The sequence below is a fragment of the Camelus dromedarius genome, chromosome X (genome assembly GCF_036321535.1).
Source record: "Camelus dromedarius isolate mCamDro1 chromosome X, mCamDro1.pat, whole genome shotgun sequence".
Classification (NCBI taxonomy): Eukaryota; Metazoa; Chordata; class Mammalia; order Artiodactyla; family Camelidae; genus Camelus; species Camelus dromedarius.
Window position 1 is genome coordinate 25,508,444 of NC_087472.1, and position 16,001 is coordinate 25,524,444.

Consider the following 16,001-nt stretch of genomic DNA (forward strand, 5'->3'; position numbering starts at 1 on the left):
CTGTGCAGCCTTTTAACCCTCTTTCGGGGGGGGGGCTTTTGTATTTTGTAATATTCTACACGTTTTAAATTAATAGTTAATACAGAATTATTTGAAATCACGATCAGAACTGTGTAAACACGATGTCTGTGTTTGTCAGCAATTGGGATGGTGTATGGACGATATGAGAAGTGGCGCTCTGAATGATTTTCTTTACAAGTATTTCACTTTTATTACTTCACAGTAAAAAACAAAGCTAATAATGCAAGACGCACAGAGCTTTTCAAGCTGTCCTCTGAAGAAAAGGCGCCTCACAGAGCTGACATTAAAAAAAATGTGTAAAATCCATTTCAAACCCAAGACCCTCCCAAAAGACACGGTCCCACTATTGCAACGCTCAGAAACCCAGGGAAAAGCGTCAGGCGAGCCATTGCTGCCAACAATCACCTGAGGGAGCCTTTCAGGGACTTAACAGAACCATGTTCCCGAACCTCTGAGAATCTTCCCAAATTCCCTTCCCGGAGCCCCGCCCCCCGCTTGTTACGATAGTGCGTCAAAGGCCGTAATCGTCATAGACGGGGGAAAAGATGTACGTCGCGCGAGATCCGGCGACGGGATTTTGAAGTTAGGGAACAGCCGCGACGCACGCGCACTGGCCTCACAACCTCGGGGTGGCACGCGGGTAGGTAGGCTAGAGCTCAGAGGAGGGGGAGCAGAGCGTGCTGGTGTCTTTTTTTTTTTTTTTTTTCCTTCCCCGCGCAGCGCGTGAGTCTGCGGTTCGCTGGAGGTGCGGCGCTCAGGGCTTGGCTTGGCCTCCCTGGCGCGCGTGTGACTGCGGTGGGCGCCCTCCTCCTGCTCCTCCACGAGTTGGAGGAGTGTAGCGGGCGTGCGCCCCGGTTGCCGGGACGTGGGCTTGTGCTCGCCTTTTCCTTTTTAACGGTCGCCCCTCACGCACACACTCCAGTCCCCTGAGAGTTGGTCTTCGCGCTTCGGCGTGCCCCTCCTCACCCGGCCACTCCCACCGACCCCTGTTCCCTCTAGCTCCTGGTCTGGAGTCGGCTTCATCCCTGGGGTCCCTGTTTGGGGGCGGAGATGGCTGGCGGACGTCTGCTGTTGGGGGGCGACTTCCTGTCGCCGCCGCCGCTGCCCCCCCTCCCGCCGCCGCCGCTGCCGCCGCTCCCGCCGCCCCCGCCCGAGCCAGTGCTGGAGCAGTGGCGCTATAGCCACGAAAGTGACTGGCAGTGGGCTCTGCGGCGCAGCTTCATCTGTCGGCACCTGCACAGCTATCCCGGGGCTGCCCTAGACCAGCTCCTTGCGCTCTCGGCTGCCTGGACCAACCACGTTTTCCTGGGCTGCAGGTGAGTAAGGTGTGAGGGTCGGGGTAGGGACCTGGGTAGAGGGATCGGTGATAGGGGTCGGGATAGGGACAGAGGCGGGGTATGATGAGGGCTTAGAGGCTGGAGATTTGGAGATGCTGGAGGACTCCAGAGGGCTCACTATTGGCCCGGGGAGGGGTGGGGGTTGGCCAAGCGAGGTGGAAGGGGATGATCAAACAGCTAGAAGGGTGCGGGGATCGGGGGAGCGGCCCCTTCAGGACCAGTGTTGGAGATAAAGCACCGCCAGGGATAGGATTGTTGAGAGGTAGTCATTGTGATGGTGGTTTTGGAGGGCGTGGGAAATGAACAGCAGAACCTCGGACCTGCGTAGGACCGTCTAAGGATGCGGTATTCGCAGAGAATATTAGACAGTCGGGGCTTCGAGGGTCTGTTGAGGGGAGAAGAAGGGGACTCTGCGGTTCTAATTCTAGTGGTCTCCTGACTGTTCTCTGTTTCCATCCTCATTAAATTAAACAACACCAGCCCCCAGCTCGGTTTTACTGTCTTCTGGGGAGGCCGTTTGTAAGAGGTCTCTCAGCCGCAGGGTCCGCCTGGCTTGTAGATTTGCGCATAATGTGTCTGGATGCAAACAAAGAAATGGATATATCTACTATAAAAACAGACTGCCCTCCTTTCGCCTTAAATGTGATCAGAAGGATTAACATTTGACATCTGCGTGAGGTTTTAGGTGTGCGTGTGTTTGTTTTCCACCCCTTTCGTAGAACCTGGTGCGTGTTCTGAACAGGCCTCTTTGAAAGCTCTTTGCATTCAACGGAGACCGCAGTATGATTTCAACGCATTTTTTTTTTAAAAGAGACTACTTGGACCACTGTCCTTCAGAACCCCCAAATGGGTCCTACACCAGACTAATCATTCGTTTGATAGACTGAGAAGCTGCTGCTGCTGCTGCTGCTTCTGCTTCTTCTGCTTCTGCTTCTTCTCCTTCTCCTCCTCCTCCTCTTTTTTCTTTTGACAGTTGCCTCACGGTGAATTTTTTATTAGGAAGGATGAGAAATTCTGGAAAATGATCAGATAAAATTCAGCCAGTTCAGTTCCAGGAATGACTGTAACAGATACAGAAAAATTGAATTATCTACCGTTAATGCTTAATTGTTGAGCACAGCATCCAGTGTGACACTTTGTTTTGCTTTCATAACACATTATTTTTTCTGTCTTCTCTAGATTAGTTAGATAATGATTATTTCACTGGAGGAACTGGTTACAACTGGGGAAGCCTCAGTAATTAATCAAGTCAGATAAATCTAATTGACCTTCACTTAACGATATTGTTCTGGCAGTTGAAAAGGTACCTTTATCCTGTAATCATAGGTCTCCTTAATCTTAAGAAGGCCATGGGGGAATCTGAACCCTTAAAAAAAAGAGTTACATGGGGAAGGAGAATAACTCTCCTTTGTGTTAATGATAAATCTTACTTTCCCACTAGAATGGGGGAAGGGCTTTTGCTTCTTGTTCCTGCCTTTATCTTCAGTGCCTAGAAGAGTGCCTTCTTCATAACAGCCACTCAGGAAATATGTGTGGAGTAAACAGATGAATATAGCTTTGTAATGTACAAAATACTTAAAATATTTATGTCTCTCACTTAATACAACAACCTTGGGAATTGGGTGGTGTCTCATTTTTACAGCTGAATCAATGGAGGCCAAGAAGTTAAGTGACTTTTCCAAAGTCCCGCAGTTGGGGCCAGGACCCAGGTCTTCTGATGCTCTTCCCACTGAGACAGCTGCTGTGTTTGGGAAGGACGGACCAGGAGTGAAGCAAGTAACAGACACAAACCACATCATTATATATACCTCAGGATTTCATTCCAAAAACAGCAGCCTTGTGCATAACAAGGGCATTAAAAAACACAAGCCAGTGGTAGTTGGTGTTAAAAGCTCAGGCATCCAGGGCATTGTGTATGTGTGCATGCACTTGTCATGTTACATTGCAGTTTCAGTCAATTCAAGAATTGCTATAGCATTATCAACTAGCTTAAATGAAGAGTGATGTTTGCATTATATCTGATAACCTCCATGTAAGAGAAAAGGAAGGGACAATAAAGAATCTTGGAAGCTAGGGGCCAAGTGCAGTCTTCCACTTTAAGCAGGCTTTATGTTAGTTGTCTTCAGGTGGATAAAATCTATATTCCAATACTTGTCAATGTTGATGTTGGCAGAGCTCTTGTTTTCTGGTCTATTCTTCTGTGACAGAAGACTCTTCTTTTCTCACAAGGGAACTGCAGAATACATGGTGACACAGCCCATTCTAAACTCAAATTATCAATTTGTTGTTCAAAGTTTGTCCCTTAACTTTTAGAACAGATTGTAAATAGTAGCAAGAAGGGAACTCTGTACTTTGTTTCCCACTCGCAGGACTTTTCTGTGTTCTGATTTAGCTGGGGCTGAAATAACTCCTAGCTCAAGGATATATTTGAAAACTGCTTGATTATAAATAAGACCAGGCCAGGAGGAGCTCAAATGTGCAGGGAGGCAAACCATGTTTCATTCCTTTTGGTGATAGTGGTGATTTTCACTGAACTTGTTTGAATATCTTCCTGACTCTGTGTTTCTCAGATTTAAGTAAGCATCAGAATCACATATTAGGCTTGTCAAAACACAGATTGCTGGGCTCCACCCCCACGGTTTCTGATTCTATAGGTGTGAGGTAGAACTCCAGAATTTGCTTTTCTAACAAGTTCCAGGCAATACCGGTGATCAAGAAATGCTGATCCAGGGGCTATATAACCATTACCTTATAGGATAAAATAAAACAATGTTTTCCAATCTGCTTTTTGACCATTTTTTTAATCCTCATAGTCCAGGCAACCAGGAAACTCAAAAAGCTGAAATTATTTCTCTTCTCTTTTTTTCCTGTTTCATAAAAGTAAACAACCTGTCAAGATTGTTTTCTGCAGGCAATTTCTAAGATATATCTTGTGGCTAATGAAAAGTTAGTACAGTCTTCTGATCAACTACACCTATAGCATAATCATTCATATGAATGCTGAGGGAGCTGTGCAATCTTTACTTGAAATTGCCGATAATGTATATATATTTTTAATATAGCAGAATGTTTCTTTAACTGGAGCATTCAGTTTTCAAATCATTCTTCATCAATGGTATTAGAAACGGAAAACCTGGCCTATTGACCTTTGATGAGATACTAATTAATAGAGAAAATATATCCTAAAATGAAACTGGCTTTGCCACCTTGATTATTTGTCTCTTCCTTGTTGATATGAGACTGGTGTTTGGAAGGTAGATGCTGGCTGGGCTCATGTTGTGAAACCAGCTTTACACTTAGTAGGTAGACTGCATCAGTCACCAGCTAATGAAGTATGAGTGGGAGCTTTTGAAAGATGAATCAATAATCTTGGTTGTATGGTATTCACTTATGATGTTAGGAGTTTATGAATAGTTGTGTGTAAATAATTTTATACTTGGAAATCTTAATCTTTGCTTAGTTTTTAAACCTAAGCTTTTTTTTATTAGGACCTAGGAGAGCAGTTTAATAAATTTTAAAATGTTTCAAAAGCATCTAAAACTGAATGTTTATTAAATGTCAGGTGTCATTGTGTATTATAAGAATGCATCTAAATGTGCCTGTCTTTGTTCAAGAATGTAAAATTCACAAGGTCAGATGTCTTTGTCCATTAGAACTCATCTTATTGTATGCTAGGTATCATGGGACAGTTTAATAGCATCCTGATTTCCAAAAGCTTGGTACATAATAAGCTACCTTTGAAAACCTTAAAGACCTGCTGGGCCTTTTGGTTTTCTTTTAAGCATTTATAACCAAATGGGTTAATTAACAGACTTAACTATATAATATACATGTATCTTAAAGTTACTATATTAGACTTGCCATAATAGTACTTTACATCATGGTCTCCCATAAGATAGAAACTACACAGCCATTAAAACTCATGTGGTAATGACATGGAGAAAAAGCTTATGACATAGTAAATTAAGAAAAACAACAACAAAACCCCCAGCAGATTACAAAACAATATAGATAACCTGTTAGTATTTTTTTTAGGAGGGAGGTGGTATGGAAAGCATAGGAAAAGGAATAAAAAGTAAACCCCCAAATATTAATTGTTAATGAAGTTATCAGTGGTTGGGTTTGTAGGTGCTTTTCTTGGTGGATTCTCTAAAGTGTCTGGAGTAAAGGTGTTTTAATTCTACTACAAAAAAATATACTATGGAGAACTGTAATGAAAGCTTTACTGCCTTGGCTTATATCAAATTTGTGGAAACACTTCTTTATCCCTGGAAAGCTACTCTCTGGAGAATTTTAGAAATGAGGCTAAAATCCTAGTGGTCTTTGTATTAAAGATTGATGCAAAGATGAATATTTGCAGCTGTACACTGGAAATTGACACAACATTGTAAACTGACTATACTGCAATAAAAAATAGAGACTCATAAAAAAGATTAATATTTGCATTGTTCTTTGAATAGTCAAGTGTTAGGCACTATATAGTCTTTTTCATTATTGTTTGAGCTGGTTGGGCTTCTTCGGTATTATGACTTTCTATTAAAGGACTGAGAAGATGACTGTGTTGGCAACCTCCACAAAAGTTTATTTTTATAGCCTATGGGTGATGTTGAATTTTGTGGCAGATGTAATGAATAGGGAACAGTAAGTAGATATAATCATTACTAACACTGGAAGAAACCTGAGAGAAAAGTGAGCATGAATGAAGTGGGCCCCGGATGCGGTGTTCGAGCACACTGTATGGCCCACATGCCCAACACCTCATCTCCTAATTTATTGGCTTTTCATACAGTGATCAGAGTGAGTTTGGACTTCACAACAGTATCAAGTTGCACGTCTTAAATATATAATACACTTTTTTATATGACAGTGATATCTCAATAAAGCTGTTAAAAAATTTAAGCTTTACAATCAGGAAAATAGCAGAGCTACTTACTAGCAGTGTAATCATGAGTTTGACCCTTAACCTCTGTGAATCTTAAATTCTACATCTGTAAAATGGGTATAGTAAACCTATACTGAAAGATAGTCATGGTGGGGGGTGGCACATGCTGCGCACGTTATGGGTACACAATTTATGGCAGCTCTTATCATTAAAAGCTGTTCACCATATTTGGGATCAGGCTATAATTGAAGGTCTGGAGAATTCTGACCACAATTCAAGGTGAGTGGCATGGTTGTCGTACCAATTTTGGTAGCAAAAGTGGCACTACCAGTTTGAGATTTAAGACTTCATCTCATTTTCATAATCTGTTGTTTTCATCTCATACCTTGGAAACTGGACTCCCAGATCTGAATGGAAGTGATAGAAAGTGTGACATTTTAGGCTGTACTTTTCAATGTTTAGATAAGAGTAAATGAAAATAAAAGTACTCTTGGCATTTAAATACTGGTGTTGGCAGCAGCAATTATCAGCAGGAAGTGTGGGTTACAACTGGGCTAGCTTCCAGGTGATCTGTCATGAAGGCCACCATGTCTTGACTTCTCTGTTTTGCAAGGAAAGACATCTGATAGGTGTGGAAACTATCATGCTTCTATCGTGCTGAAAATGGAAAATATTATCCTCCAAGTTCAGAACCCATTCACTAAGAGGTGTGACAGTTACTCATTTTTAGAACTTTCATCCCAAAAGCCACCCAGAGTCTTTTTTTGTTATAGGCCGAGAAAGGCTCTGAAGGTAGGAAGGGTGAGTAGATCCCCATGATAATCAAAACTTCACTTGAGCTCATATTTTTGTTTCTCTGAAGGAAATTGATATTCTATCAAGCAGCCAATCTACTTCATAAGGGGCACTTTTTAAAATTGTGTATTTTAAAGCTTTTTATTATGGAAAAATCAAATACACAGAAAAGTAGAAGAGTTTACTGAACACCCATGTGCCGTCACCCAACTTCAGCAATTATCAACAGTCTGTCATGCTACCTTTCTCATTAATTTATTCTGCCCCTAGTTTTTTGTGGGAGGTAGTCTGGAGTATATTAAAGAAAATCTTGTGGAGGAGGGTGTAGCTTAGTGGTAGAGTGCCTGCTTAGTGTGCACAAGGTCCTGGATTCAATCCCCAGTACCTCTACCAAGAGATAAATAAATAAAATAAATAAACCTAATTACCCCGCAATTTTTTTTAAAAAAAGAAAGTATCACTTAAAAAAGAAAAAAAAATTTAAATTTTTCAACCAGAAAAAAAAGCATCACTTAAAAAAAAAGGAAATCTTGACATCATTTGTCCTGCAAATACCTCAGTATATGTCTGTACCAGTAAGAATTTTTAAAAATAGAGTCATAATACCATTATTTATAATCAACAAAATTAACAATAATTTCTTAAAATCATCCAATGCCTACACCATGTTCAGCTTTCTCCATTTGTCTCAGGATGTCTTTTTGCAGTTGGTTTGTTTGATTCACATTATATTTTGTTGACCTGTCTCCTTTAACCTATAATTGTTCCCTTCTCCTTTTATTTTCATGCTGTTTATTTGATGAAGAAATTGGTTTGTCACATAGTGTTTCCTTCATTCTGGATTTGGCTGGCTATGTTCTTGTGGTGTTTAATGTGTTTCTAGGAGTTAGGGGCTTGATTAAGTTTGGGTTCAATTATTTGGTGGGCAGGAACACCTTATAGATCTCTATCCTATCATATCACATCAGGGACACATGTCCATTTTTAGTGATAAGATTATAAGTTCCCCACCAACTTTTTTTAATTGAAATTTTTATTGCAATAATTATAGATTCCTCCAGTGACAACATTTTGCAAAGTTATTGTATAATATCACAACCAAGATAATAACATTGTTACAATCCATTGATAATACGCAGTTTCCCCTAGTTTTAGTAGTACTCGTGTGTGTCTGTGTGTCTGTGTGTGTGTGTGTATGTATTCTATACAGTTTATCAAATGTGTAGATTTGTGTATCCACTACCACAATCAAGATATTGAAGTTCCAGTACAAGAATCCCTCACGTTGCCCCTTTATAACTACATCCTCTCCTTCCCATTCGTACACAATATTGTATCATAGTTTATTCCTTTTTATTGCTGAGAAGTGTTCCATGGTGTATATAGTACCAGAGTTTAGCCACCTGTTGAAGGACATCTGGGCTGATTGCAGTTTTTGTCTATTACAAATAAAGCTGTTATGAACATTTGTGTACAGGTTTTTGTGTGAATATAAGTTTTTATTTCTCTGAGCTAAATGCCCAGAAGTGCAGTTGCAAGGTTGTGTGGTAATTGCACATTTAATTTTATGAGAAACTTCCAAGTTGTTTCCAGAGTGGCTATACCATTTTACATTCCCACTGGCAACGTGTAAGTGACCCAGTTTCTCTACATCCTTGTAAGCATTTGGTGTTGTCACTATTCTTCACTTTAGCCATTCTGAGAGGTATGTAGTGATATCTCATTGTGGTTTTAAACTGCATTTCTCTGTTGACTTACGATGTTGAACATCTTTTTGTGTGCTTATTTGCAATCTGTGTATCCTCTTTGGTGAAATGTTCTGTTCATATCTTTTGTTCTTGTCTGTAGCTTGTCTTTTCATCTTCACAAGGTCTTTTGAGAACAAAAGTTTTTAATTTTGATGGCATCTATTTTATTAATTTTTGCTTTTATGGATCATGCTTTTGGCATCAAGTGTAAGAACTCTTTGCCTAGCCCTAGATCTTGAAGGTTTTCTCCTGTTCTTTTTTTAAATAAAAGCTTCTTAGTTTTGCATTTTACATATAAGTTTGTGATGCATTTCAGGTTAATTTTTCTGTAAGGTGTGAGGTTGAGGTTGGTTGGTTGTTTGGCCTATGGATGCCCACTTGCTCCAGCACCATTTGTTGAAAAAGGCTGTCCTGCCATTGAATTGCTTTTGCAACTTTGTCAATGGTTGAGTATGTCTGTGTGGGTCTATTTCTGGGTTCTTTCCCATCAACTTTTCACTTGATAGCTTCAGCAGCCATTGATGATCATTTATTGCTGCATTATGGGTTGCAGAATGGCAGTAGTCTATCATTCCTTCATTTATTAGCTGGAATACTTCTATAAAAGAGATTTTCCTTATCAACTCTTTAGCTGCTCTGAGGTACATTTTGTACAGGAAAATGCTGGATGAGTGCTTGGTTTCTTCCTTTAATATTACCTGTTTTTTGAATAATGAGTTGATTCCCTGCCATCCTCCAAAGGTAATCAATAATGAGTTTGTAACTATCATTATGAACTAATGGAGTGTTAACTTATTTGATGTGTCTCAGTCCACTGTGGTTATTGTTCTTGTTGATACTCAAGGTGGCTCACTTTGCCAGTAGAAATCTATTCAGACTGGCTTCTGAGTCCATTTGACACAACCCCTGAGGTCTTTGATAGCTTCCTTGTTTCCAGGCACAAAAATATCTCCCAGGTGCACCTTGTACATTTCTTTCCCCAGACTTGGATCCAACCATGTCTCTCAGGACCCTGATTCCTTTTTGTGGGAAATGATAGAAACCAAAATCTGGATGTTAACAACCCAGTAGCTCTTAACATTCTTAATACTTCTATAAGTATATTAATATAATTATTTATATATAATATACATATATGATAGAGAAAAACAAATTATAAGTTTGTATGGCTACTTTCAATTCAAATTAAAGATAAGATCTTCACTTAAACTTCTTGATTTTTATGTTTGTATGTCTTCTAATGACAGTAACATAATTACTCATTTGATAGGTAAGTATTTTAGGGTAGATTCTCCAGTTTTATAGCCAAGATACTCTGTTGATAAAGTCCTGTGGGAGTAACTATAAGGTGGCTCATTTAGAAGCTTTTTCAAAAACTGCATTCTTATCTGTTTTAACTGTAGATTATATTAATTTAAATAGGTACAGCCCACGCTTGATGGAAAAAATTCTCCAAATGGCTGAAGGTATTGATATTGGGGAGATGCCATCATATGACTTGATGCTGTCCAAACCTTCCAAAGGTCAAAAACGTCACCTCTCAACATGTGATGGTGAGTATACTTGTTTCTGGAAGGTGGGGTTTAAAGAGAAAATGTGGCTTTTATTAAAAGATTTGAGTGTGGTGTATGATTTTAAACAACATTGGTAACATTGGATCTTACACAGATGTAAAAGAGTTTTAACTTTTAGTTATGGATAGTTTTTTTTTTTTTGAGGATGCTAAATAGAACTGAAAACTAAGAATACTGAACTCACATTCTAATGCTATCCTTGAAGTCCATGCCATGGAACCTCCCTCTAAATAGAACAACCTTATACTCTGATCATTTGAGCATCTAAGTAACTAAATGCTGTTGGATGGGTCCAAGATGGACCAGCTTTCTACTAAACAGTGTAAAAGGGAGAAAGCTCTAGTGTCTGGTATAGCCTCAACTGAGGGTTCTTCCATAGCTTTAAATCTGATACCCATCATAAATCATTAGTTTCCAGCTGTTGTTTGTTCTAGAAATAAAATACAGCAGATACCTTTTTGTGTAGAATAGGTCAGAACTAAGATTTTGGAGTTGAAAACCTTTGGCATCTTTTGACAATTGTTTTTATTTGATTTTTTAGTCACAACCATGTAAAGCACCATCACAGAATCACTCACTTTTGATACAAAAGAGAAAAAAAGCTTTGTAAATGCCTCTGGTCATCACCTCTGTTGCATTAGAGCCATCTGTTCCATTTGTAGTCCTTAAGAAGGGAGCTGTTCAGCACAGGTGGTATGAGATGTAGTGGAACCACTTCTTACTCAGTACACTTCACCTTGCTTTAACTCATTAGATGCAGAAGCATCTATCAGTCATGCGTGGTGGTGACCTGCATACTTGAGTCAGTGACATATTTTCTATCAAGTCTCTTCCCCTACATGTGGAAGGACAGGGAGCAACCCTCCTTATGCTGGAATCTTCCATTGATATTTGAGTCCCTTCACCTAAATGACCTGAAGTTTTTTGTGATGGGAAGTATCTTGTACCAACAATACAGCTTGCAAAAATAATATGGTTGGTACTATTTTCCTGCTTGGTTCTTTTGAAATATTCCCTTTTTAATGAATTGTAAATTTCACTCATTCTATAGGTCAAAATCCTCCTAAAAAGCAAGCCGGTTCCAAATGCCATGTGAGACCTCGTTTTGAGCCTGTACATTTTGTAGCTAGTAGTTCAAAAGATGAAAGACAGGAAGATCCTTATGGCCCTCAAACAAAAGAGGCAAATGAACAAACACATTTTGCCAGCATGCCAAGAGACATCTACCAAGATTATACTCAAGACTCTTTCAGTATACAAGATGGGAATTCTCAGTACTGTGATTCATCAGGATTTATTTTCACAAAAGACCAGCCTGTAACAGCCAACATGTATTTTGACAGTGGGAACCCTGCCCCCAGCAGCACATCACAGCAGGCAAACTCTCAGTCAGCTCCTGAGCCTTCACCATCACAGACATTTCCTGAGTCAGTGGTGGCTGAGAAGCAGTATTTTATTGAAAAATTAACAGCAACTATCTGGAAGAACCTTTCTAATCCAGAGATGACTTCTGGATCTGATAAAATTAATTATACATACATGTTAACTCGTTGTATTCAGGCATGTAAGACAAATCCTGAATATATATACGCTCCTTTAAAAGAAATCTCTCCTGCTGACATCCCCAAAAATAAGAAACTTCTAACAGATGGTTATGCTTGTGAAGTTAGATGTCAAAATATCTACTTAACTACAGGTTATGCTGGCAGCAAGAATGGGTCCAGGGATCGAGCTACTGAGCTAGCTGTGAAACTCTTGCAGAAACGTATTGAAGTTAGGGTTGTCCGACGGAAATTCAAGCACACGATTGGAGAGGACCTTGTGGTATGTCAGGTTGGCATGCCTTCATATGAATTTCCTCCGGCTCTGAAACCACCAGAAGAGCTGGTGGTGCTGGCTAAAGATGCTTCTGGGCAGCCGATTTTTAATGCTTCCGCCAAACACTGGACCAATTTTATCCTTACGGAAAATGCAAACGATGCAATTGGTATCCTTAACAATTCTGCCTCATACAACAAAATGTCTGTTGAATACAAATATGAGATGATGCCAAATCGTACATGGCGTTGTCGAGTGTTTTTGCAAGACCACTGCTTAGCTGAAGGTTATGGAACCAAAAAAACAAGTAAACATGCAGCTGCTGATGAGGCTTTGAAAATCCTTCAAAAAACACAACCCACTTACCCATCAGTCAAAAGTTCACAATGCCAAACAGGCTCTTCACCCAGGGGATCTGGAAAGAAGAAAGATATAAAGGATCTCGTAGTTTACGAGAATTCTTCGAATCCTGTGTGCACGCTGAACGACACAGCTCAGTTTAACCGAATGACAGTTGAATATGTGTATGAAAGAATGACAGGCCTCCGATGGAAATGTAAGGTAATTCTAGAGAGTGAAGTAATTGCAGAAGCAGTTGGAGTGAAGAAAACTGTCAAATATGAAGCTGCTGGGGAAGCTGTGAAAACCCTCAAAAAGACCCAGCCGACTGTCATTAACAACTTGAAGAAAGGAGCTATTGAAGATGTGATTTCAAGAAATGAAATTCAGGGCCGCTCAGCAGAGGAGGCTTATAAACAACAAATCAAAGAAGATAACATTGGAAATCAGCTGCTGAGAAAGATGGGTTGGACGGGTGGGGGTTTAGGTAAGTCTGGTGAGGGCATTCGGGAGCCAATCTCTGTCAAAGAGCAGCATAAGCGGGAAGGGCTCGGTCTTGATGTAGAGAGGGTAAATAAAATTGCCAAGAGAGATATTGAACAGATCATCAGAAACTATGCCCGCTCCGAGAGCCACACGGATTTAACTTTCTCTACAGAGCTGACTAATGATGAGCGGAAGCAAATACATCAGATTGCCCAGAAGTATGGTCTTAAGAGTAAGTCTCATGGGGTCGGCCATGATAGGTACCTGGTGGTGGGTAGAAAAAGACGGAAGGAAGACTTACTAGATCAGCTCAAACAGGAAGGCCAAGTGGGGCATTATGAGCTTGTGATGCCTCAAGCAAATTGAGACCTTACTAACTTGTTTTGTAAATGCCCAATGAGGCAGATTGTGAATTAAAGAAATAATACATGTTCTGGTTGCAGAGTATATTCATTCATAAGATGTTTCACCTTGTTCATTTCATATAGTGCTTTATTAGATATTGGAACCTGAAGAATCCTGTCCACTTGTATTAGGTTAATCCAGCAGATGATATTGTGCAGTTACTGTTTGTGTCTTTGATATTGCTGTGTCCCTCAGATTTTAGTAGTTTGTACAAAGCAAGAACATATATCTAAATGGAATTTCACCCCAAAAAGAAATTCCCATTTTAAAGGGCATATCACAGCAATCTGCAACAATATATAAAGTTGATACTGACTACAATAAAACTACAATCTTAATTCCAGACTTAACTGAAAATGTCAGATCATTTTGTATTATCTATTTTCATCTTTCTGTGAAGCCAGTTATAGAATGTTTAACAGTAAATTGTGCTGTACGTGTAAATGTCCTTACCAACTAAATGATGTAAAACTTTCTTAAAGTAATTTTAGTGTTCATTTATTTATAACTTCTACCATGTGGTTTCCAGAATATTGGAAGTGATTTACTGTATCTTGTGATATATGAGTTTTAACAAATTCTAGTCTTCATGCTGAGAGAGCACTGTTTGAGAGAGCAATTGAAAAGTTTCCCAAACTTTGATTCAATCTGAAGAAAGGAAGCTGGAACTGTCTGTTCTTGGTGCCTTGCAGAGAGACTCACAGCAACTCTCCATTATAGCTTTCACATGGTTTGGATGTACAGCACATCCAAGGCAGCCACAGCTGTGGTGGAGCTTGGTAAAAGACTGAGCATACACTGGTGCTTTGATGAAAAGGTCAGTTGGCTGGTCCCTCTCTCAGAAAACTTATTTAGCCCAAAAAGCCAACTTTGTAACATATTTAAAACTGCTATTTTCGCTTATTTCTGGAATGTAAAAAAAACGTATAAAAAGACTTAGTGTATGCTTCCTGAATAAAAAGGAGCCAAAGTTGATCAAAATGGTAGTGTGCTTATTTCTGAGCAGCAGCCTAGTAGTGACACTTTGGGCCTTTGGAGAGGGGAAGTGGTGTTTGCACAAAATATTTCAACATCAGAGCACATGTGGATGGACATGATGACTTAGCAGATGGGAACGGCCAGTCAGCCACCCATCACGTTTTTCCTATGGACCAACATGCTGGCTGCAACCAAATCCCAGGCTGTTTGCTTTTACATGATTTTGGTTTTGTATCACAGATAAATCAAATATAAATAGAGATGAATATTAATATTGATAGTTAAACACCTCTAATGAATTGATATTTAGAACAATTAGGTTGTTTGCAGTGTCTTAAAGCATTTAGCACCACACTTGACATGTAATGAACAATGAACAATTTGCTTTCCCCTTTTTTATATTTTACTTTAAGAAGCTGGGCATTGTAGTTAAATTGATGTTTAAAATGTAAAGGGATTAACTTTTATACCTGGATCTCTGTAACTTTTAGTGATTTACAGTGATTAACACAGTTTGTGATATTTGCTTTCCACTAACTTTTTCTTCCTACAGTGTGTGGCCTTTCCTAGTGTTGGTAGGAAGAGAAATGAGGTGTGTATTTTATTTTGGCACTTAATATTTTAACAATGACAAAGGAAACTAAGCTAAAATGTTTATAGATTTTATAGGATTTTTTTTAACATACAAGGCTCATCCCAACTTTGAGAAGCTATGATTCAATTAATGCATTAGAAAAGCCAGCCTTCAAGTCTCTTGAGTAAGAGTGGCTTTGGTATGAAATCTCATTTCTCTCTTCACATTTCTTTCCTCCTCCCAAAATGATTTAGGGTCAGTGGAGTAGGGAAATGTTACATAAATTTGGTTTATCTAATAGGTTCAACCGAACAGAATAATGTAGTTACAGTTAAGGCTCCCAAATAATTGGGCCAAGTGTATGTTTGGTTCTCGATTTCCAGGCTTAGATTTCCTAACTTCTTAGATCAGCCTCAGTATTGATGTGGCATTAGGGTGAAGTCACTTAACTCTGCTTGAGAATAAAATATGTTGAGAAATGGGTTTGGCAAGAATGAACTACTAACAACCTTGCTGTCCTACTTTGTACCCTTTTTGTTGGTTCCCGTATTTTCCCTTTCTTTGAAACAGCAGTCATTTTAAGCCAGTAACCTTGCCATCAAACCTGCACAGGTACATGAGCAGTTTCAAGTTTTATTTGAATTACTTAAGTATATTACACTGAAGAACTAACTCTGCCTTCAGATATATATATATCTATATCTATATCTATATCTATATATATATATATATATATATATATAGCATTGAGGCTCACAGATCTTTCTAGATTTTTTCCCTCCCCTTTGATTACAAAATGAATGGAAATTTCATGCATTCTGTTGGGACTCTTTTTTAAATAGTATACAGCGTATTCACTTTGCTATGAGTAACTCCTGAAGCTAGAGATGGTTCCTAAATAAAGGACTCTTAATTACAACTTTGGTTCTTCATCAGACCCTCTTCTCCACACCAGCAAGTGCAGAATTGAAGATTGAAGTTCAAATCTGCCATTTGAAAGGGGACCTTGCAAATCTGTTTTATGTAATTATTGTTATAAATTAT

General features: G+C 39.3%; 1 protein-coding gene across 1 annotated transcript; it reads left to right on the forward strand.

Moving 5' to 3' along the window:
• The first annotated feature begins 641 nt into the window (after positions 1-641).
• Positions 642-13,433, forward strand: NKRF (NFKB repressing factor). The gene is made up of 3 exons (XM_031445670.2): positions 642-1,337; positions 10,206-10,336; positions 11,409-13,433. Exons 1-3 carry the CDS (start codon positions 1,072-1,074, stop codon positions 13,364-13,366), a joined length of 2,355 nt encoding a protein of 784 aa, XP_031301530.2. The 5' UTR covers positions 642-1,071; the 3' UTR covers positions 13,367-13,433.
• Positions 13,434-16,001: the final 2,568 nt, after the last annotated feature.